Source organism: Geotrypetes seraphini, chromosome 3 (genome assembly GCF_902459505.1).
Source record: "Geotrypetes seraphini chromosome 3, aGeoSer1.1, whole genome shotgun sequence".
Lineage (NCBI taxonomy): Eukaryota > Metazoa > Chordata > Amphibia > Gymnophiona > Dermophiidae > Geotrypetes > Geotrypetes seraphini.
The window spans coordinates 274,573,142-274,596,817 of NC_047086.1; the positions used below are offsets into that span (position 1 = coordinate 274,573,142).

A 23,676-nucleotide genomic window follows, 5' to 3' on the forward strand; every position below is an offset into this window, starting at 1 on the left:
CCCTAGAGGAAAGGAGAGACAGGGGAGATATGATTCAGACGTTCAAATACTTAAAGGGTATTAATGTAGAACAAAATCTTTTCCAGAGAAAGGAAAATGGTAAAACCAGAGGACATAATTTGAGGTTGAGGGGTGGTAGATTCAGGGGCAATGTTAGGAAATTCTACTTTACGGAGAGGGTGGTGGATGCCTGGAATGCGCTCCCGAGAGAGGTGGTGGAGAGTAAAACTGTGACTGAGTTCAAAGAAGCGTGGGATGAACACAGAAGATTTAGAATCAGAAAATAATATTAAATATTGAACTAGGCCAGTTACTGGGCAGACTTGTACAGTCTGTGTCTGTGTATGGCCGTTTGGTGGAGGATGGGCAGGGGAGGGCTTCAATGGCTGGGAGGGTGTAGATGGGCTGGAGTAAGTCTTAACAGAGATTTCGGCAGTTGGAACCCAAGCATAGTACCGGGTAAAGCTTTGGATTCTCGCCCAGAAATAGCTAAGAAGAAAAAAATAAAAAAAAAAATAAAATAAAATAAAAAAAAAAAAAAAAATTTAAATTGAATCAGGTTGGGCAGACTGGATGGACCATTTGGGTCTTTATCTGCCGTCATCTACTATGTTACTATGTTAAGGAGGAGGTTCTTGCTGAAATTATACCTGCAACTGCCAAAAACGGAGCTCCTGCAGCCTGCTGTGTCTGAATAGCCTGGGACTTTCCTGACGCTGAGGCCGAGGAACCGACCGACGTGAAAAAGGAATCCCCAGCCGGCCCGGTGGCAAGGGAATCCTTCTCTCCCTGACTGTTAGCTGCTAGGGAATCCTACGTATGGGCATCAAGGGAAACCCGGGCTTCCCCTCGATCCGAAGCCAACTCGTGAGGTATTTGTAGTGGGATGCCTTGGCCGCTGGCATCCGCTGCCGATGAGGCTTCCCCACCGCTCCGGCCTGTACAACTCTTGCACAGACCAGCCACGAGTACCTCGCATCTGGAGCACAATGAACATTTTTTTCCCTTTTAAAAGTGCTCATTGTGATGAAAACCGCCCTAGCTGAAAGAAAAATGCTGGTTAGATGAGAAAATACAGTAAAAAGGCAGTTTTAAAGGGAATTGAGCCCTTTAGACTGGCACACCTCAAGATTTATTTATTATTTTCTTTTACAGAACAGACTCCACAGCTCTCAAAGCTGGAGGGCTGACCAAACAGGGGGCCAGGCCACCGGCTGAGGCACCTCTACAAAAATATGGGGAGGTGGAGGAAGGTGGGGGGAGGGACCTAGTATGAGACCCGCCGAGTTTAACACCCCCGAAATTGGACGGATCCCTAAATAGGACCCGTCCGAGCTCTATCCAGCACAAAAGGGGAACCCAGGAGTCCAAAACAAAATTCCAACAGTACTAAGAGGGGAGCCAAATTAGTCTTACTACCTTCTTTAGCGGAGAGACTTAGGAAGACTGATTGCTAGACAGATTCTAGCTTGACATACAAGTTTGTGCTCAGTCTCCACCTGCTGGTAGCAATGAGGCATATAACCCATTCGAAGGACTATACCAGTCTACCAAGCGATACAGAATAGCCCTTGTTTGGCAAAAGGAAAATTCTTACTCATAAATCTACAAATTAATTTTCATTCTTTTATATAAAAAATGAGAGAAAGGTTTTAAAATACTCTTTGAAATATTATTCACCTAAAATAAGAATAAAAGGCACTTTCAGACAAAAATACTATCAAACAAGCTAAAATTTTACATCTTAAGCCCTGTGGTTATGTTGGGCCTTCCCATATTTTTGTGCCAAAGGATACCCGTTTCTTTTCATGACTTACCTGAGAGCAGCATATACCCATCAAAGACTGATGAGGGAGGTACTCTTGGTTTGCATGTTCTGACAGCTTCAGCAATTTCCCTAAGAAAACCAAAGATGAGGCTTAAAAAGAAATACTTTTAATTTAAAATTAAAAGCTCCATGTAAATTACTGCATTAATTTAAAAAAAAATCACTGATAAATACAAAAAAAAGGAAAATAAGGCAATGCCACTCTAATTTATCCAAAAAGAAAATCACTAATTGCTAGTTTACTATAGTTCTTAAAGGACTACCCTTCTTACTTAGGGAGATTGTGGCTATTGGTACAGTCGACTCCACCTATGTGCACGTTGGTTAAGCGCATGCTTTGGGTATCCGCAGCCTACCACCATGGTCCCGTTTTCTTTATATTAAAGTCAATGGACGTAAACTCCGGATATTTGCAATTCTGATAAACACACAATCCGCTTATGCGCACTGATGTCGTAGGTCCTACCTGTATTCTTTCACGTAACGTTCACTCTGGTTAAAAGCAAGGGAGTCGGAGGTGACATCATCAGAGAAGATGGTAGCCTAATGTGAAGGCTCCGTCTTCAACCACCTTGAGAGTTAATTTGATGCATGTTGGCAGCTTCTTGGATGACTCAAAAATGAAGGATGATACTTCCCTTGCAGATTGTGTCAGTCAGAGGAGTGTTTTGGCAGCTAAATGAAGATTTTATGCGCTGTCAGCGGCAGTCAGCTGTGTGGCGGTTTTTGCTGTTGATGCCTGAAATCAGCTATCAGATCCAATAGCTGTGCGGTGGATTTTATATGAGTCAGCACTCAAGGAGGAAACTTCCTTTACAGTTCGCGTCAAGATTTTATGTGCTGTAAGCGGTGGTCAGCTGTGCGGCGGTTTCGCCGTTAATGTCTGAAATCAATTGTCGGATTTGAGCGCTGACTGCTAGTTAATCATGCTGTTTGACAGAAGTAAATATTGAAGCTGACAGTGACAGTTCAATCGGGTGGACTTGAGCTGACAGTGAATTGAGGAGACAGTCGGCTGATGCTTTGTTAATTTTTGCCTGCCTGCTTGATCTAGTTTACTCCTTGTTTTGTTTACATCTGACTGCTGGCAGTTTTTGTGGGAACGCTCTGTTTGCTTGCCTGCTTTGTCTCTCTTACCTAATGAGATCTTACTTTGAATGGAGCTGAACACATTTGGAGCTGATACTTTGATTATTCCTGCCTGCTCCAGTTGCTTGGCCTATGAGATCTTGTTTTGATTGCTGCTGCTTTTATGCTGGCTTTTATACTGGCTCCCAGTATACTCCAGAGTCCTCTATAAATGTGCCTGCTTAGCCTTCAAGATTCTACATGGCATCCTACCCCCCGTTATCCCACTATTCCTCTAACCCACTCTCCTCTAGATCCTACCAAAAACTGAAACTATCTTTCCCATCTACAAAAGGTATATCCCGCGCAGGAAAACTTGGAACATCCCTCCCTTTTAGAACCACAGAACTCTGGAACAACCTCTCATCCCCGCTCAGAAATGTTAGCTCCTTCCAATCCTTCCGTAAACACCTGAAAACTTGGCTCTTTTCAAAAATCTAATCACCCCCGTTCTCTAGTACCCTGTTCCCTCCCTATCTTCTTATTCCCTCTCCTATATCCATCTTTGTAGTTCCTTTCCTCTCAACCTCTGTAAACCGTGCCGAGCTCTGCGCTTGCGGAGATGATGCGGTATACAAACCTAAGGTTTAGTTTAGTTTAGTTTAGTTTATGCAGCATTGATTATAGGAGCGTCTTGGATCATTAGCTGTGAGAAAGTGTGGGCACAGATTGTCAGGCAAAATCCAAAGTCTCCAGCTGTATAACAAAAGTGAATCTATGCTGCCACCTAGAGGTTGTCTAAAACAATCTGAATCATTGAATCCATTTTGAATGTGATCTGGACTAATTACAGCTGTCATTTTTTTTTTTTTTTAAATAGGCATTGGAAACATGTCTTCGCAGAGAAAATTGGATAGTTATAGATTTGTTGGTAAGAAGTTGGGAGCTTCAAAATCGATGGAAGTTGGTCCGCAAGAAGCTAATTTAGTGGAATTGGGAGCTGTAAAAGGACATGAAATAGAACTTCATGATAGTTCACAGGAGGCGCCGGATTCTTTGAGAGATCTGCTTTTGGATATTCGTAAAGAAATGCAATCTCTACGTCTTGATGTGACTAAAGCTGTAACGGATTTAAAGCATAAAATGGGGGAGTTGGTGAAGCGACAAGATTTGGTGAAAACACATGTTAACACCAGGACTGAAGACATTATTGTGGTACAACAGGAAGTGACAAAAGTTCACTTGGAGGAGTCGGCAATTTTAGATAAGTTGGAAGATCTAGAAAATAAATCTCGGAGGTGTAATCTAAGGATCAGGGGGGTTCCGGAAGAACATGCTTTTTTGGATACTCGCCGAACTGCTTTGGACATTTGTACAGACATTCTCACTACTGCTAAGGCAGGTGAGGGACAGGTACCAGAGATTGAAATTGAATGAGTGCATAGGGCACTGGGACATCCTAAATCCAAATTATCTCGAGACATTATTTTGTGTCTGGGAAGCTTTCGAATGAAGGAGGAAATCTTTCATGCAGCAAGAAAACTAAAGGATTACAAATGGAATAATTTACGATTGGATATTTATCAGGATGTAGCAGATGTTATCTTACGAAAAAGGAAGGAGATGCAAGAGGTGACTGCCTATCTTCGCAAAGAGCGTATTAAATATAGATGGCTTTTTCCATTTGCTTTGGCTTTGACAGTGTTCGAACTGTAGTGGAGGCTTGGACGGAGTTACAAAAATTAGGAGCTCCTAGTCTCCCGGTGAGAGAATATGCTGGTGACCAAGGAAAAGATATAATTGGTTTTCCTGGATGGCGTCGACAAACCAGAGGAGCCTCAGCGAAAAGTGCAGGAAGTCGACTGGTTTAAGAAGAATTATTGTCATTCCTGGACTTTTTTATTGGTTTGGATGTAGTGGGAGGATTGTGAAGTTAATTGGTAGGTGGTTTGAGTACTGTTTGTGTGCAGAAAGTGTGTTGAATGGATTGCTAGGGTTACTATTGGTGATGAAAATAGTGGTGGATCTGTCTGAGAGGGATGTTCTGAAGGTGGGGATTTCTTAGGTGTTTATCTGGAAGTTGGAGAAATATTTTGGGGTGGTTGGGATGATGAGGTTACTTCTTTCTTGTGATCTTGAGATCTATATGGTAGGTCTTGAGATACAATTTTGGGTAGGGATTAGGGGGGTGGGAAATTATAGTGGTAAAGTAGGGGAAGGGTTGGGAATAAAGGGAAGGGTGAAAGGAAATGGTATTCTCTATCTAGCTTTGAAACTGGATGATCAACTGATGTTAGGGCGGAAGTTGGTCAGTGGCTGGGATGGCCGGGTTATACGGATTTTGATGGAGGAGTATGTGGAATGGTTAATTAAAATTGATCCTGGTTAATTTTGTATCTTGGAATGTGGGGGGAATTAATTCTCCCATCAAACGTACAAAAATTTTGCAGCAATTACAACGTCACAAGGTGGACGTGGCCTTTCTCCAAGAGACTCATTTAAATGATATTGAACATATGAAATTGAAGCAATGGTGAGTTGGGGAATGTGTGGCAGCTTCTGCACAAAGTAAACAGAGAGGAGTAGCGATTTTGTTTCATAGGGGTCTAGTGGATAATTTGCAAATTTTGAGTAAAGATTGAGAGGGACGATATGTACTCTGTCAAGGGGTAATAGCGTAACAGAATTTTGTTTTTTGCTCTGTATATGCTCCAAATGATAGTGATCCGGTTTTTTTTTTTGCCAACTTAACCCGATTATTATTGCCTTTTGCTCAGGTTTCTAATTATTGGGGGAGACTTTAATGCTGTGCATGATTCTAATTTGGATTGTACGGGGCCAGGGGGTACTATGCGTCGAAAAGGGGAAAGGAAGATCCAAAAATTTAGTGAAAATCTAGAATTAATAGATTCTTGGAGGGTATTACATGATTTTGAGAGGGATTATACCCATGTATCTAGAGCACATGGTATACAATCTCGTATTGACCACATTTGGGTAACGGATTTGGTGTTTTGGAATTTGGTGCAGACGGATATAGGTCCTTATACAATTTCTGATCATGCATGGGTATATGCGAGGTGGCAGAATGGTAGGGGGTCTCAAAGGATGTGGCGATGGGTGTTTCCACTAGCACTATATAGGGACAAAAAATATAGAGAACGACCATTGGGTACATGGATAGATTATAAGAGGCATAATGCAGAAGAGGATCCTATTTTATTTTGGGAAGCGGCAAAGGCGGTGTTGAGGGGAGATACAATAAGTTATAGCTGTCATGTTAAAAAAGCTCGGGATAGGGAAATTTTGCGTCTGGAGAGGGATATTGTAAAGGTTAGGAAGAAATATGGGCACTCGGGTGATTCAACGCTTAGACAGCAGTTGATGGAATATCAAATAACTCTCAATTCCCTTCAGCGAGAACATAAATCTATAGCTTATTATAAATTTCAACTAGATAAACAAGGGAATAAAGGGGGAAAACTATTAACCTGTTTGGTTTTATCTAGAATGGGCCCCAATAGGGTTAGAGCCTTGAAAAATGAACAAGGGAAGCGGGTTATAACTGATCCGGAGATAGGAGATATTTTTTTCCGCTATTACAAGTCTCTTTATGGCCCTCCATTAGGAAAGGGAATTATTAGCAAATTCATATTTGGATGGGATAAAATTGTCCTGTATTTCTGAGAGTGATAGGGAGCGTCTGAATGAGCCAATTACTCCGGAAGAAGTGTACTGGGCAATTGGGAATAGTCCTCTGCTGAAGGCGCCAGGTGAGGATGGCATGCGAGTAGAGTTTTATAAACTTCTAAAAGAAGAGATTATCAATCCACTTGCTAGGATGTTTAACATCATGGTTGGTTCAGAGGCTTTGTCTGATGGTATGAATACGGCACAAATTGGTATTGCCTAAGCCGAATAAAGACCCTGAAAATGCGGGATCATATTGTCCTATTTCTTTATTGAATACGGAGGTTAAACTGTTAGCGAAGATTATGGCAAATAGGTGGTTCTGTTTTGCCCTCCCTCATTCATGATGCCCAAATGGGATTTGTGAAGGGAAGGAGAATTACTGAAAATATGAGAAAATTGTTACTATCTTTGGAACAGAGGGCGATGTATAATTTATCTTCAGTGGTCAGTTTTGATGCTGAAAAGGCGTTTGACAGGGTACGATGGGATTTCCTATATGATACATTAAAAGTGTATGGTTTTGATGGGTTTTTTGTATCTGCAGTCCGTGCTTTGTATGCGCTTCCACAAGCTAAATTGGTGTTAAAAGATTTTGAAACTGATAAGTTCTCTATTTACAGGGGGATGAGACAGGGTTGTCCGTTATCACCATTATTATTTGTACTTACTTTAGACTCCCTTATTAGGGATATATATATGCAATGTCATCTATACGAGGGATTGATATTGGAACACACAACTTTTAAACTTTCGGCTTTTGCAGATGATATTTTAGTACACCTCACGGATCCTTTGTCTTCTTTATCGGCATTATTGGAATTGATTAAAGAATACGGTGAATATGCAGGTTTCCGTATAAATTTAGGTAAATCTGAGGCGCTTGCGTCCTCTGTGGCGGTAAAGGCCTTTTGGGGGTCGGAGTTTCCATTGACTTGGGCACAAGGGCAATTTATGTATTTGGGGACAGTAATGACTATGTTGACTTTCCAATTATATCGTCTTAATGTGGATAGGCTTCAACAGAATATGGAAATATTGTTGGATACCTGGCAGATGTTGCCCCTTTCTTTAATGGGTCACATCTGCTTGGTTAAGCTGTTTATCTTTCCTAAATGGTTGTATATGTTACAAACTTTGCCGTTATGTTTACTCAAGAAGGATTTAAAGATATTTTATAAAAAAATTACTCATTCTGTTGGGCTGCTAAGAAACCTAAATTAAAGTTGACATATTTGCTGGGTAATTGGAATAGAGGGGGGTTGGGTTTACCGGATATGTAGATTTATAATTATGCATGTTTACTTCGTCATTTGAGTGATTGGGTAAATGTGACAAGCATTTATACTCCACTTCAGATGGAACAGGAGTTTTTAGCTCCTTATGATATATTTGCATTACTACATAGTACGCGAAATGCGTTACCATCTCTTATTCGTTCAAGTGTTGTATTTAATACTTGAACCTTATTCGTTCAAGTATTGTATTTAATACTTTACAGACGGTATGGCGTTGACTTGTGCAATTATTGGGAGGGAATCCAATGGTTACTGATCTCTTGCCTTTGCAGAGTAATCCGGCTTTTCTTCTGGGTAGAGACTCTAGGGAGTACAGATTATGGGGTGCAAGAGGAATTTTAAGATTGGAACATATACTGGGAAATAATGGGGAGCTATTGACTCATACTGAATTGTTGGCTAAGGTGGGGGAGACTTGGGGAGCGCAATTTGCATGTATACAAGTGGAACATTATGTGAGATCCCTTGACAGAGTACAGTTGAGTTTGCATTTGGGTGCTAGATTGAGAGAGTTGTTTGCTCAGGAGGAGAGGATGTCTCTTTCAGTGTCTTATATTCATTCTATTTTGCAAGGACTATCAGAAAATTTGGGATAAATGGGAGAAAGATTTATAGCTTAATTTGAGACATTGGGATGTTGCCCTTACTTTAAGAGCAACACCTGGGGTGACATCATGTTCATGTTTAAGAGAAACGTATTATAGGGTTACATTACGTGCCTATTACACACAAACACAATTGTTTTATAGTGGAGGTCTTCCTACACCTTTATGTCATAAATGTGGGAGGGAGAGTCATTCAATAGATCAGGGGTACCCACACTTTATGGGCTTGCGAGCTACTTTTATAATGACTAAGTCAAAATGATCTACCAACAATAAAATAAAAAAAAAACACAAAGCACACTGAAAGGCAGAGAAAATGTTAATTATTCATATTCCGGGTTTTTTCAAAGAGGTCACGGCAGATGACTCTATGCAATGTCACCTCAGTAACAAAATACAAAAATAGACAAATACACCCCCTCCCTTTTTACTAAACCACAATAATAGGTTTAGCACAGGGAGTTACGCTGAATGCCTCGTGCTGCTCTCAATGCTCATAGGCTCCCTGCACTAAAAAACGCTATTGCGGTTTAGTAAAAAGGAGCCATAGTGCAAAATATAGACAGCAGATATAAATTCTCAAAACCGACACATTTTGATCACTAAATTGAAAATAAAATCATTTTTCCTACCTTTGCAGTTTGGTGATTTCATGAGTCTCTGGTTGCACTTTCTTCTTCTGACTGTGCATCCAATCTTTCTTCCAGCCTCCTGTATGTTTCCTCTCCTCCAGACCTCATTCTCTCCCCCAACTTTTTCTTTCTGTCTCCCTGTTCCCCCTTCTTTCTGTCTCCCTGTCTGCCCCTTTTCTTTCTTTCTCCGTGCCCTCCCCCAAGCCACTCGGTTTGCTGCCACCGCCATCGGGGAACAGCCCCCAAGCCACCGCCGTCCCAAGCTTTCCCTGCAGAAGCGTCGCGCTGACCAGCATTCCGCTCCCTGACGTCAATTCTGACGTAGGAGAGGAAGTTCCGGGCCAACAGGGCATTTCTCCTCATTCCATCCAGCCTGAGCCCCATCTCTCCTTGATCCAGCATTTCCCTTCTGTGTCTGTCAGAATTACCATTCCACCTATTTTCCAGCATCACCCTTCTTTGTGTCCATCTCACCTATATCCCTATCTCACCACTTTTTCAGAATCTTCATTTGTCTCTGTCCTTGTCTTTACCCCCTGTTCACCATTTGCCCTTTCAATGTCTTTATCTCTCCCCCCACACACTTTTTCAGCATTACTTCTATGTCTCTATTTCACTTCCTCTTCATGTCCCCTCTGTATCTCTATCCTTATTCAGTGGGTCCTGCTTACCTTTTCTCTTCTTTGTGTCACTATCTCCATTTTCAGCTTTCCCCCCTTTTCCCTTGTTACTGTACCCTGTAGCCAGAATCTTTCCACCCTCCCTCCACTACGGCCCAGCCCAGTATGAAATATTTCCTTTTGTTTCCCTCCCCTCTCTCTTTCTCTCTCTCTTCTCCTCCCTCACCCACGAGTCCTGCATCTGGCCCTCTCCCTTCTACCTGCACCTGGCAAAACCCCCCTGCTCCGCGGCTCTCTTAAGCAACTCGTCAGCAGTGGTGATCAAGACAAGCTGCCGACATCGAGGCCTTCCCTCTACGAGTCCCGCCTTTATGGAAAAAGGAAGTTGAAACAAGCAGGACTCACAGAGGGTAGGCCCCGACGTCAGAAGCTTGTGTCGATCGCTGCTGCTGAGTTGCCGAAGAGAGCCGCGGAGCAGGGGGTGTGGCCGGAAGCAGATAGAAGGGAGAGGGCAGCTGGAAGAGGTAGAAGTTCCGGAGTATGACACCGACCCGGGCCAGGATGATTTCTTTTTCAGGCTGTTGCTGCTGCTGCCGCCACGCCACCACGCCCCCCCCCCAAAATGACAAAAACAGCCTAATGCCCGGCATCGGCGTCTTTGACGTAGGGGAGAGGAAAGCTGATAGGCCTGGTAGATCGGGACGGCAACATGAGTCAATCACAGAGCCCGGGATGGGCTCTGCGATCGACTCACGTTGCCTTCCTGAGCTACCGGTCGATCGCGATCGACGCGTTGGGCACCCCTGCATTAGATCGTGTATTTTGGTTTTGCCCCATAATTCAGCACTTTTGGAAGTGAATAATAAATTATATGTCAAAAATAATTGGAAGATCTTTGCGCTGTTCTCCTTCTCTCTTTATTTTGGATTTAAAGGAAATAGGGCGTTGTGTAGGAAAATGAGTCTCTTGGATAGAAAATGTATACTTCAATATTGGCTGATCCCTGATCCTCCGAGGTTTTGGCATTGGCGGAACCAATAACATCAGTTGGCCATTTGGGAAGCTAGAGATGCTGGAATTATAAGAAAGCGAAAGATGTTATTTATACAAACCTGGGATTCATATTTGCAAGATTTGCATCCTAAGGGCCGTAGTGCGATTTTAAATTGAGTCTCTTAATTGGGCTTTTATTTAGTTAAATGAAGAGAGTATCAGTGGGAAGAGAGTACTATTGGGTGGGGAGGGGTGGGTGTGGAGAGGGATGGTAGAGGTTCAAACACATATAAAGTGGGGGTTTATTGAAAGTGGAATTTGTCTTTTATTATGTATATTATATTATTACTAGTGTTTAAGCCCGTTAAATTAACGGGTGCTAGAATAGATGTGTAGACTTTTAGCACAATGGGTCGCTGAGGCGTTTCTTTCTTTCTTACTTTATGTTTTTTATCTCTCTCCCTGCCCCCCTTTTTTTCTGTCTTTGTCCCCCTGTGTGTCTCTGTCTCTTCCCTGACCCCCGTCTTACTGTCTCTTGAGCAAGGGACATCGACGCCTCTTTGAAAGCTTCGGTTTGAAAATAATAACACATGCAAAATGACACCAGCGCAAGGTTTTCAAAATTATAATTTTGAAAACCTTGCGCTGGTGTCATTTTGCATGTGTTATTATTTTCAAACCGAAGCTTTCAAAGAGGCGTCGATGTCCCTTGCTCAATTGGTGCCGAAACCCGGGACCTCGACGCCTTAAGCTGAGGTCCTTCATAGAAACTCTAGTGAATAGAGATTTCACATGGGTGTGAAACAAAAGTGGAAACAGTCTGGTTATCATATAACATTGACTGGCTGCGCAGGAAAAAAAATGGCGGCAATTAGAGACAAAACGGGACCGGAAAAATGGAAAAAAAAATTGTGAGTATCCGCCTGTTTTAACTATTAAGATGCTTTTTTAAGATATAAGCAGGAAAAAAAACCCAAAAACAAAAAAAAATAACAGTCAGTAGCATGCTTGTACATATGTAAATTGATGTATAAATATGTTATGTTAATGAAAAACAAAACAAAAAATAAAAAGTACAACAGAAAGAATGTAAAAGCCCAGTGGAACAGCAAAGGTGGCTTGTAGCGTTTTTAGCTGATGGTCCACATTGCTGGTTCCTCTGTGAAAATGAGAACAAAAAAAAACCCCTTGCAGTGCTGGCATTTTTCCATCTGGCTTTTGAACTGAGCAGTGCCTGTCTGAAAAAAAAAAGAAAGCACGTTGTTATTGTATTTCTCTCTGCTGATGGAGAGAGTTTTTGAAACGAAAGAAAAATTGTCTTTCTCTGCTTTCTAAACTTCCAGGCTGTCTCTCTTTCTCTGAATTAACTTGTTTTGTGAAAAGTTAATGGCGTCTCGCTGGAGTAAAAAGTCCTTTCGCTCTGTGCAGTTCCTTTGTTTGAAAGAATGGGCTGGGGGATTTTCACCCCCACCTTTATTATTCCTCACTGCAGTTCAGTGCCTGTCACGTGAGCTGGAGGGCGGGCTTTTTGAGCTTCTCCTTTGTCCTCTACGAGGCAGAGGGAAGGAGGGGGGGGGGGGGAAGAAAGAGGGAAGGAGGGAAATTCCACAGCATGGAGATTCTTTGTCTGAAATTCTACGATTTTTCAAATACAGGTATCGATTTTAAACTTCTGTTTAACTATTAGCTAGCATAGGAATTTAAAATTAAGGATGTGTGAATATCAGGACCTAGAACAATGTGGTCTCTCTCTGATAAAAACCTTACCATTAACAGGGAAATGCATGCTGTGTTCAACATGGAATTTCTTTAAAGAAATAGTTTTGTTTGCTGGAAAACAAGAAGTTGAATATGTGGATTTAAGTTCAAAAGGGTTTTTGCAGTGTAGTTTATATAGCTAAATGATCCCTGCGGTTTTAAGAACAATGGAGGTATTTTGGTAGCGTTTCAAAAGTTGTGAGGGACTTTTAAGTGTTGAAAGAAAAGAAATGTAGGATCAGAAGGAATTGGAAGGTGATGTTTAAACGAGATGGTTAAGTGAACAGGAAAAGAAAGTGTAATAGCTAGTTTAAATGTCTAGCTGTTTGCAAAGCAGGAAATTGAATGCAAGGTATGTGAGAGAAAGTTTTGTGAAATCTGTTAAGGAAAAAGTGATGGAATATTTTTAGTAGTGAAAGAATACGTTTGTGCTCAAAGAAAGATTTATTCTAGCAATAGATGCCATGCTTAAAAGAAATATGGTGTTTATGACAGTGTGCATAAGGAAAAAACGTTTCCCTGCCTTTGTATTTTTATCTCAGGGTTCAAATTAGTTCTGAATATGTATTTTTGTTCCCCTGCATGGTTTATAAGGTATTTTTAGGAAGTGATCAATGTTAATATACTTTAAAATTAAATTGGGAAGTTTAAAATAAAAAGATTAACACAAATAGAGGTTAAGTACCTATATTTGTTTGAAAATTGAAATAAATGTGAAACAAAGGGCTTGCTAACCTTGTTACCGGAAATGAACAATTATAATAAACTTTTATGTAAGTGGATGAATTCGGAATTGAATTTTGCTTAATTTTTACTAGTAAGCTCTTCAGGATATGAATCTAATAAAGAATATGGATTGAGAATAATTCCCTGGTGTTAGGGAAAAAAAGTCTAATATTACCATGTAGAGAATGGGTCTGCATGTTTAAAGTTTTCCTGTGGCCATATTTGGTACCACAGGACCCTGAAAAAAGACTATTTAATCTGTGTGTTTTGTGTTTCAGTTAAGAAACCTCCTTTGAATCTTTTTCACAAGTCAACACAGAGACTGGGACTCTGCGATGCAAGAACTCGCACTGTTTGCAGAGGGGAGAAACCACGTGTTTCTTTGTCCTTTTGTTAATGACCATGTGCTTTCCTTCCAGGACCTACACTGACCAGCAGTACCACATTCCACCACTAGAGCTGTGGAGAACACAGAGAAAATTCTGAAGTTGAATTTTTGGCGGGAATTTCAGTGTTCCTTTGTCTTTGTTCAACTAATTAGCTGTGCTTATTTTTCAGTTATAACAGTACGGGTGTGTTTTCCTTGGGCAAACGAAAAAGCAGTTCCATAGTTACAGAACAGACGAGCTTGAATTCTGAAAACGTTGCAGCCTGAACTTTTAAAGCCATGATTTAAATTTCACTGAAATTAATTTAGAGACTCCGACCTTACAAATTGCTAAAACTATTTACAAAAGACATTTCTGGACTCATAAAAAAAATTTTGAAAGGAAAAAAGACTATCTTAAACCACCTTACTTTAAATCACTTCATTTGAATTAGGTTTCTGAACTTTAATTATGCTTTTGTATAATACAATAGGCTTATTATGATATTGTGTTAACAACTGTATTTTCTTTATCATTGTCTTCATGCATTGTTCTCAGAAAATATTTTGTTTATCCTGTATTTTAAATTTTATTTCATATTACTGTATTTCTACATACAGTGGCAGCTTCTAAGCTGTTACACAGTGCCACAATGTCTCTTATTGGGTTTAACTGCTGATATCATCAGTCCTATTAATGATTTTAATTTAAATTTGAGAAATGAATTCCTGCAACACACACAGAAAAAGAAAAATTATATCTGATATGCATTCACTGAGTGCATTATCTGCACATGGGTTACATTTCCATATTAAGCATATATTTGGTTTTCTTAACACTGTGCATTATTTTACACTTTATTGATTTAATTCTAGGTTACTATAACAAAACACATTTGAGCATAGGGACAAATTAAGTTAGGTAATACTGAGGTTCTCTTTATCTTAGGGAAATCTAGGGTTCTATTTTTCTTTACCTATACTTTCTTTACATTTTCTGACCTTTTTAACTTCAAAAGTACTGGACTTTCATGAATACCTCTATGAATAAAACAACGGACACTAGTTTAGTCTCTACTTTAGGACTATATTTGCTCCTAGATCAGACACTGTCTGTATAGTTTCCTAAATGGCATGGTTTAAGCAGCAACTTACATAAATGTATACTTGAATGGGTTTTATCTAGAATAGTGGATGGGATTTGCTTGCATTCTCAATAGAGAATTCAAGTAAGCTTTGGGTAAGATCTTCTAGGCACCTGCCTTTGCAGGCCTAGGTAGTACATTTTTCTGGCTTTTGCTATCTAAGTGGCATTAAAAGAATATACTTGCACAGACACACACTGATCCATAAGAAGAACCGTACCCAGAGTAAACCCCAGCGCCACAGATAAGACCACAAGCACAGTTATGAATATTACTTCATAAGAACATAAGAAGTTGCCTCCGCTGGGGCAGACCAGAAGTCCATCCTGCCCAGCGGTCCGCTCCCGCGGCGGCCCATCAGGCCACTGCCTGAACAGTGGACTCTGACTAATTTTGTAATTTACCTCTAATCCTGTCCCTATAACCTTACCTCTACTCCTATCTGTACCCCTCAATCCCTTTGTCCTCCAGGTACCTGTCCAGACCTTCTTTGAAGCCCTGTAGCGTACTTCTGCCTATCACATCCTCCGGCAGCGCGTTCCATGTATCCACCACCCTCTGGGTGAAAAAGAACTTCCTGGCGTTTGTTCTAAACCTTTCCCCTTTCAATTTCTCAGAGTGCCCCCTTGTACCTGTGGTTCCCCTTAGTGTGAAAAATCTGTCCCTATCCACTTTTTCTATGCCCTTCATGATCTTGAAGGTTTCTATCATGTCTCCCCTGAGTCATCGCTTTTCCAGTGAGAAAAGCCCCAGCTTTTTCAGTCTGTCAGTATATGAGAGGTCCCCCATACCTTTTATTAGCTTAGTTGCTCTTCTCTGGACTCTTTCAAGTACCGCCATGTCTTTCTTGAGGTACGGCGACAAGTACTGGACACAGTACTCCAGGTGCGGGCGCACCATTGCACGATACAGTGGCAGGATGACTTCCTTCGTCCTGGTTGTGATACCTTTCTTAATGATACCCAACATTTTGTTCGCTTTCCTTGCGGGGATTAAGGAGTAGTGGCTCGTGGCCAGCAGGGGGTGATGTTTATGGGACTGTAATGGGAATGGATTTCAGAACATAATTGTGCAGTATTTTTTGTGGAGTTTTTTCTACAAAAGCGCCTGTTTTTTGTATGATTCTGGGTAATTCTAGGTAGATACAAACATCTGTGTCAGTTAGGGCCACGCCCAAATAGAAGCGTACAGAAAAACGGGTGAATAAAAATCTAAATATAATGTAGCTAAGGCCAGAAGAAAAAAACACACCACAGATTAATATAAGGGAAAGCATAATAATATCTGTTTATGTACTTTGCTGTTGAGCCAAATCATGGTGGAAATCATGATTACATGGAATCCATTTTGTGTGTCCAGGTCTTTGTTCCCAGCATCGTGGTGTTAATTAATACCACATGTGCTGTAGACTGGCTAGGAAGATAACGTGTCCTGAACTAAGAGATAAAATGCATTAAGTATAAATGGCCGAGTTATGAATGAATGGAGGCCCCTGGAGTGAAGTGTATGACTGTGTTGTTTTGAAAAACATATTATTGTATATATCTTTGTAACCTAAAGAAATCCTAAACCAACATCTGGAAGTAATTAAGTCAGAGATCCCTGCTTTAACATAGGAGGGCTTTTGTGTGAAGCTGTCAGCTCCCTCCTTCAGGCTAACAACTTTGCAGCACTGTGTGTGGATGAAACTTAGGGGTGAGAACTTTTCAGTACCATGTTAATAATTGTAGATTCTCTTGAATAATGTTATGATGTTAATTCAGAAATCAAAAGTAATTTTCTAAAATTATCTAACTTTTAAACGTGGAGGAATATTTCCTTTGTCTAAACTTTTAAGACCACCCATATTACTTTATTGGTTGTCAACCTGATGATGTCATTGAGCCAAAAGTATATAATAGAATGAAATGAGATAGTAAAACGAGACCGTTATGAGAAGGCCAGCATTTGGCAACTATGACGATCTCCCATTAACGCAACTGTTAAGCAATTATGCTTGAGTCTTTTGATCTCATAATGGAAAAATAGAAACAATAATTCAATAAATCTTAATTATAATTTTGAAAACCTTGCGCTGGTGTCATTTTGCATGTGTTATTATTTTCAAACCGAAGCTTTCAGAGGCGTCGATGTCCCTTGCTCACTCTCTCCCTGGCTGTCTGTCAGTCTTTCTTTGTTTCTGTATCTTCTCCCTTCTTTTTACCTCCCATGTCCCCTGTCCAGCAGTAGCCTTTCTCCCAATCACACCCCTCCCCCCAAAGAAAACCAAGATAGTTTATTGTTCTCAACCAATTAAAACCCTCCCCCCAAATGAAAGCAAGATCGTTTCCTGTCCAAGTTTCCAAGTTTATTATAAGATTTGATTAATCGCCTATTCCAAATTCTAAGCGATGTACAGCTAAAAATTACAAAGTTAGGGGAAACATACATGACTAACAAAATTATTACTAAACATATTAAAATATCATAAAATACATAACATGAAATAACATGACTAAACATAACTAACAAGACTATTTTTACATACAAGATCAAATAATGGGAAAGTTGCAGGAAGAAATACAATTAAATATAAAATAAACAATTAAGGTTAATAATACATTGGGAAAAGGGGAAAAAATTTATTATAATCTAAAGAGAGATTAGAAACATAAAGAATTTAGTTAATCACTAAAAGCGTCTTTAAAAAGGAAGCCCTTAAGTTTGCTCTTAAATTTGTCTAGAATTCTTTCTTCTCTTAGATAAATTGGCAGGACATTCCAAGCTTGGGGAGTCGTAACTGAGAAGATAGAATGACGTCGTGTACTAATAACTTTTAAAGAAGGAACGACCAATAGATGTTGTTCTGTTAACCATAATACTCTCGAAGTAGTATAAGGAATTAAAACTTTATGAATAAATGCTGGGGTTTTGAATAGTATGGATTTGAGAGTGAGCAAACATAATTTATACATTATTCGATAAGCAACTGGTAACCAATGTGCTTTCTTAAGTAAAGGAGTAACATGATCAAATTTCTTAGCTTTCTCGATAAGCTTGATTGAGGCATTTTGTATAATTTGTAAACGTTTGATTTCTTTTTGAGCTATTCCTTTAAATAAGGCATTACCGTAGTCTATCTTGGAAATAACCAAAGAGTGAACCAATATATTCAAGGATTTTGGACATAAAAATTTTGCCATTGAACGAATTTGACATAGCCTGTAAAAAGTAGATTTTACGATATAACTAACATGATCGTGGTAGGTTAGTTTTTCATCAAAAATAATTCCGAGAATCCTGATCTTATGAATCAATTTCAAAGAAATGCCTTTAATGGTGATTGGGAAAGAAAGAGTACAACTGTCTTTCCAAGGAAAGAGCATAACGTTTGTTTTATCAATGTTTAGGGCCAATCTATTTAATTCAAGCCAGTGATGAATCTGTTCAAGTTTTGTATTAATAGCAGATATTTCAAAGGAACTGTTGGAATCCAAGGAGTGCAGAAGCTGTATATCATCCGCATAAGTGAATAAGGTAAAACCAATAGATTGACAGAGGGTCATGAGGGGTGCAAGAAAAATATTAAATAAAAGAGGAGAAAGAATCGATCCCTGAAAAACTTTCAGAAGTAGTATTATTAAAGACAACAGTGGAAGAGCGTCAAAATAAGAATGAAACCAAGAAAGTACTTGATCTGAGATACCTATAGATTGAAGTCTATTTAGTAAAAGAGCATGATCGATAGTATCAAAAGCTGATGAGAGATCAATTGAAATCAGAAGGACAGATGAATGATGGTCAAGATGATAGAGTATGGAAGATGTCATACCAAACAAGGAATGTTCCGTGGAATGATATTGTCTGAAACCTGTTTGATTTGGATGAAGGACATTTGTTTTTTCTACAAATTCTGAGATTTGGTTGAATACTATCTTTTCCCCAACAATTCACACCTCTCTCCCCAAATGGAAGCAAGATTGTTCCCTTCCCCCTTCCCAACAATTCCTCCCTTTACCTAAACTAATGTAAGATCGTTCACTGATTCCCCAGCACACACACCACCGAAATTAAAGCAAAATATTTCCCTTCCCCAAACAGGCTTATTTGATAAGGGGCTCAGCGCAGGCCATCATGTTGAGACTTGGAAACCACCTCGCACAGAACGCAACCGCGCAGACAATGAGTGTAGGCATCAGTGACAGCAGGTTACCTCGACCACCGATGTTGCGCCCCCAAGTGAGGCAGCAGGTATGGCGGCGCTGGGGCAGTGCAGAAGGAGGAAAATGGGTCTGTGTCTCTTTTCTCTTCCTTTCCTCCTCCTCCCTCTCCTGCTCCTGCAGTCTCCGGAACCCTCATGCGAAGTTTTCGCGACAGCGAGGCCAGGGCGGGACGGGTGCCAGGGAGGTGCGGCGGGGCTTCTTTTCGGCGTCGGTGAGGAGAGGGATTTTTGTCTGCGCAGGTTCGAGCCTCTGCCGGCTGCCACCCGGAACACCTTCATCTCGCCAGTCCCGCGCAGGAGCAGCGGCCGACCCTTCGCCAGGGCCTTCGGGAGAGTCCTCAGCAGCTCGGAACAGCAAACAGCGCCGCGAGTGTGGGGCAGTTGTAGGCGCGCATGCGCACTCCTTCCGGCCACGGACATACGGAACACGCAGGTAGGAGTGCGCATGCGCCGCTTAGGGTTTTATTATCTAGTCATTAAGCCCATTACATTAACGGGTGCTAGAATATATGTCTGTCTGTCTCCCTCCCGCTGACTCTCTCTCTCTCCCTGGCCCCCTTTCTCTGTCTGTCTTTCTGTCTCTCTCCCTCCCTTCTGCTGTCTGTCTGTCATTTTTCCCATTTCCCTGTGCAGCAGCATTTCCATCCCATTTCCTTATGCAGCAGCAACAGCATTTCCCTCCTATCCTCCCCCCACCTTTCCTGTGCAGAAGCAGCAGCGGTATTTCCCTTCCCCTCCAGGTCCCTGTGTAGCAGTAGCAGCATTTTCCCCCACCCCCTTTCCCTTCTCTTACCGCAATCTGGCCTGCTCCGTTCGGCCCTCCCCCTTCTTTTACTGCGTTGTCCTGCTCGATCTGGTCTGCTCTTGACCCTCCCATCCGACCCTCCCACCGCCGACAAACCTCCCGGCTCGAGCCGCGTAGGCAGCACTTTAAACACGCTGCTTCGCGGCCTTCTACTGCCGATTTCCTCTCCCGTGTCTGTCTCCGATGATGTCATCAGAGACGCAGCAGAGGAAATCGGCAGTAGAAGGGCGCGAAGCAGTGTGTTTAAAGTGCTGCTTACACTGCTGGAGCTGGGAGGTTTGTGGAGGGTCAACGGACGGAGCGGGGCTGCTCTCCACCACTCAGTTGCTGCCACTGGAATGCAAACATGGCCACGAGAGTGGGGCAGTTATAGGCACGCATGCGCTCTCCTTCCGGCCACGGACATACAGAACACATAGGTGGGAGTGCGCATGCGCCGCTTAGGGTTTTATTATAGAGATAGTTGATGCATTATTGATGTTCTTTGATGTTGTATTTGTTGTATTTGATGATGTTTGCATCAATAAAAACCGTTTGAATCTAAAAGCAATCACATAGATAAGCAGTGTGTTTCGGAACAGCAGTCTAGGCATGGCCATGTGTTCTAATTTTTGAAACTGCACTGTTGCGTCGTGTTGACAAAAATCATTATCTTAGGCTGAACATGTCCACCATGCTGATGTCAGACATCGCTTAGGTGTTGTTATTAGTAACATACATAGTAGATGACGGCAGATAAAGACCCGAATGGTCCATCCAGTCTGCCCAATCTGATTCAATTTAAATTTTTTAATTTTTTCATCTTAGCTATTTCTGGGCAAGAATCCAAAGCTTTACCCTGTACTGTGCTTGGGTTCCAACTGCCGAAATCTCTGTTAAGATTTACTCCAGCCCATCTACACCCTCCCAGCCATTGAAGCCCTCCCCAGCCCATCCTCCACCAAACGGCCATACACAGACACAGACCGTGCAAGTCTGCCCAGTACTGGCCTAGTTCAATATTTAATATTATTTTCTGATTCTAAATCTTCTGTGTTCATCCCACGCTTCTTTGAACTCAGTCACAGTTTTACTCTCCAACACCTCTCTCGGGAGCGCATTCCAGGCATCTACTACCCTCTCATAGAAAGAAACAGAAAAAAAGCGGCAGAAAAGGGCTATAGCCCACCAAGTCTGCCCATTCCAAGTATTCCCCCCCCCCCTGGATTTACTCCCTTAAAGATCCCACGTGAGTATCCCATTTTTTCTTAAAATCCGTCACGCTGCTGGCCTTTATCACCTGGAGTGGGAGTTTGTTCCAATGATCCACCACTCTTTCGGTGAAGAAGTACTTCCTGGAGTCGCCATAAAACTTCCCTCCCCTGATTTTCAGCGGATGCCCTCTGGTGGTCGAGGGTCCCATGAGCCAGAAGATATCATCTTCTGACTCGATGCTTCCAGTGAAGTACTTGTACATTTCAATCATATCTCCTCGTTCCCTTCTTTCCTCAAGTGAGTACAGCCGCAATTTCTTTAGTCTTTCTTCATACGTGAGATCCTTGAGCCTCAGCACGTCCTTTCGGTAGTGTGGTCTCCAAAACTGAACACAGTACTTTAAGTGAGGCCTCACCATGGCTCTGTACAACGGCATCACAACTTCAGGTCTCCTGCTGACGAAACCTCTGCATATACAACCCATCATTTGTCTTGCCCTGGAGGAAGCCTTCTCCACCTGATTGGCAACCTTCATGTCCTCGCTAATGATCACCCCTAGATCGCGTTCCGCCGTGGTCCTAACCAAGGTCTCACCATTTAGTACATAAGTTCTACGCGGGTTTCTCTTGCCCAGGTGCATTATCTTGCATTTTTTTGCACTGAAGCCTAGCTGCCAAGTGTTTGACCATTGTTCCAGTAGCAGTAGGTCGTGTGTCATATTATCAGGTAATAAGCATCTGCCTACTATGTTGCAAAGTTTGGCGTCGTCGGCGAACAGTGATACCCTTCCTCTAAGTCCTCGCGTCATATCTCTTATGAATAAGTTGAATAGAATCGGGCCCAGGACCGATCCCTGCGGCACACCACTGATCACGTCCGATGCTTCGGATGGGGTACCTTCTGAAGTCTGCCGCTCAGCCAATCCCCAATCCATGTAGTTAGAGTGTCTCCTAATCCTATCGATTTCAGCTTGTTCAGTAATCTTCAATGAGGGACGCTATCAAATGCTTTGCTGAAGTCCAAATATACCACGTCCAGTGACTCTCCGGCGTCCAGTTGTCTAGTAACCCAGTCAAAAAAGCTAATCAGATTAGATTGGCAGGATCTACCCCGGGTGAACCCGTGTTGGTGTGGATCACGCAGTTATTCTTCGTCTAGGATTGTGTCAATATTCTGTTTGATCAGTGTTTCCATGAGTTTACACACTATAGACGTGAGACTCACTGGTCTGTAGTTTGCTGTCTCTGTCCTGCAGCCCTTTTTGTGGAGTGGGATTACGTTGGCGGTTTTCCAGTCCAAGGGGACCCTTCTTGTGCTTAGGGAAAGATTGAAAAGAACAGATAATGGTTCTGCCAGGACTTCCCTTAACTCCTTGAGCATTCTGGGGTGTAGGTTATCCGGTCCCATGGCTTTGTTTACTTTGAGTCTTGATAGTTCGTTGTAGACACTACTGGGTGTAAATTCGAAATCTAGAAACGGGTCTTTCCGGCTATCTCCCGTCTGCAGCTGTGGACCAGCTCCCGGCGCTTCACGGGTGAACACTGAACAGAAGTATTGGTTTAGTAATTCTGCCTTTTCAGAGTCTGATTCTGCAAAGTTGCCAACCAATTGCTTCAGGCGTACTATCCCATCTTTGTTTCTTTTCCTGTCACTAATATAGCTGAAGAAAGATTTATCCCCTTTCTTAATTTTCCGTGCTAGCTCTTCCTCCATTCGGAGTTTGGCCTCTCTGACTGCTGTTTTGACAGCTTTAGATTTGTCTAGATAGTCCTCTTTTGCCCCCTCTCTGCCTAAATGTTTGTAGGCGATAAATGCGTCTTTTTTCTGTTTAACTAGGTCTGCAATTTCTTTACTGAACCATTGGGGTCTTTTGTTTCTCCTGCGTTTACTTACTGTCTTTATGTATTGGTCTGTTGCTTCGTGTAGTATGGACTTCAGAGACGACCACATATCCTCCACATTGTCAGTTTTTGCTTGTTTATGTAGCTCCTGATGGACAAAATCTCCCATGCGGTTGAAGTCTGTGCCTCTAAAGTTGAGGACCCTTGTTGTTGTGTTTGTATTTGGGAAACCTTTCTTGAGGTTGAGCCATACCATATTATGGTCGCTGGAGGCCAGTGTGTCTCCCACTGAGACTTCCGTGACGCTATCTCCGTTGGTGAGAACTAGGTCTAGTAACGCCTTGTCCCTGGTGGGCTCCAATACCAATTGCTTGAGACGTGAACCCTTTATGGAGTTTAATATTCTTTTGCTGCTACCCGTAGTCGCGGTTAGTGTGTTCCAATCTGGCATGTTGAAGTCTCCTAGCATTACTGAGTCCCCGCGCAGTGTGATATTCTCTATGTCCTTGATTAATTCCATGTCTTTGTCCTCCTGTTGCCTGGGAGGTCTATATATCACTCCAAGGTATAGGCATTTTTCATTCCCTCTGGCCAGATTTACCCAGAGGGATTCCCCGGTGTATCTAACATCTGTGATTCTGGTGGTTTTGATGTTTTCTTTAGTGTATAGCGCTACTCCTCCTCCCAATTTACCCACTCGGTCGCATCGAAGTAGGTTGTACCCTGGTATAACCATATCCCACCCATGCAATTCCGTGAACCAGGTTTCGGATATCGCTATCACGTCAAGATCTGCGTTTGTTATCTCAGTCTCTAATTCTAGAATTTTATTGCCCAAGCTGTGTGCATTAACATACATAGCCCTCCATATCTCCGTAAAGTAGAATTTCCTAACATTGCCCCTG

General features: G+C 41.8%; 1 protein-coding gene across 4 annotated transcripts in view; it reads right to left on the bottom strand.

The window, feature by feature from the left end:
- MTR (5-methyltetrahydrofolate-homocysteine methyltransferase) overlaps positions 1-23,676 on the bottom strand; it is an 819,135-nt gene that overhangs the window by 482,246 nt on the left and 313,213 nt on the right. For all 4 annotated transcript variants that reach the window (XM_033935789.1, XM_033935788.1, XM_033935790.1 and 1 more), the window contains exon 12: positions 1,818-1,897. In XM_033935789.1, coding sequence (XP_033791680.1) covers positions 1,818-1,897 — 80 coding nt within the window. The remainder of the gene's footprint in view (positions 1-1,817; positions 1,898-23,676) is intronic.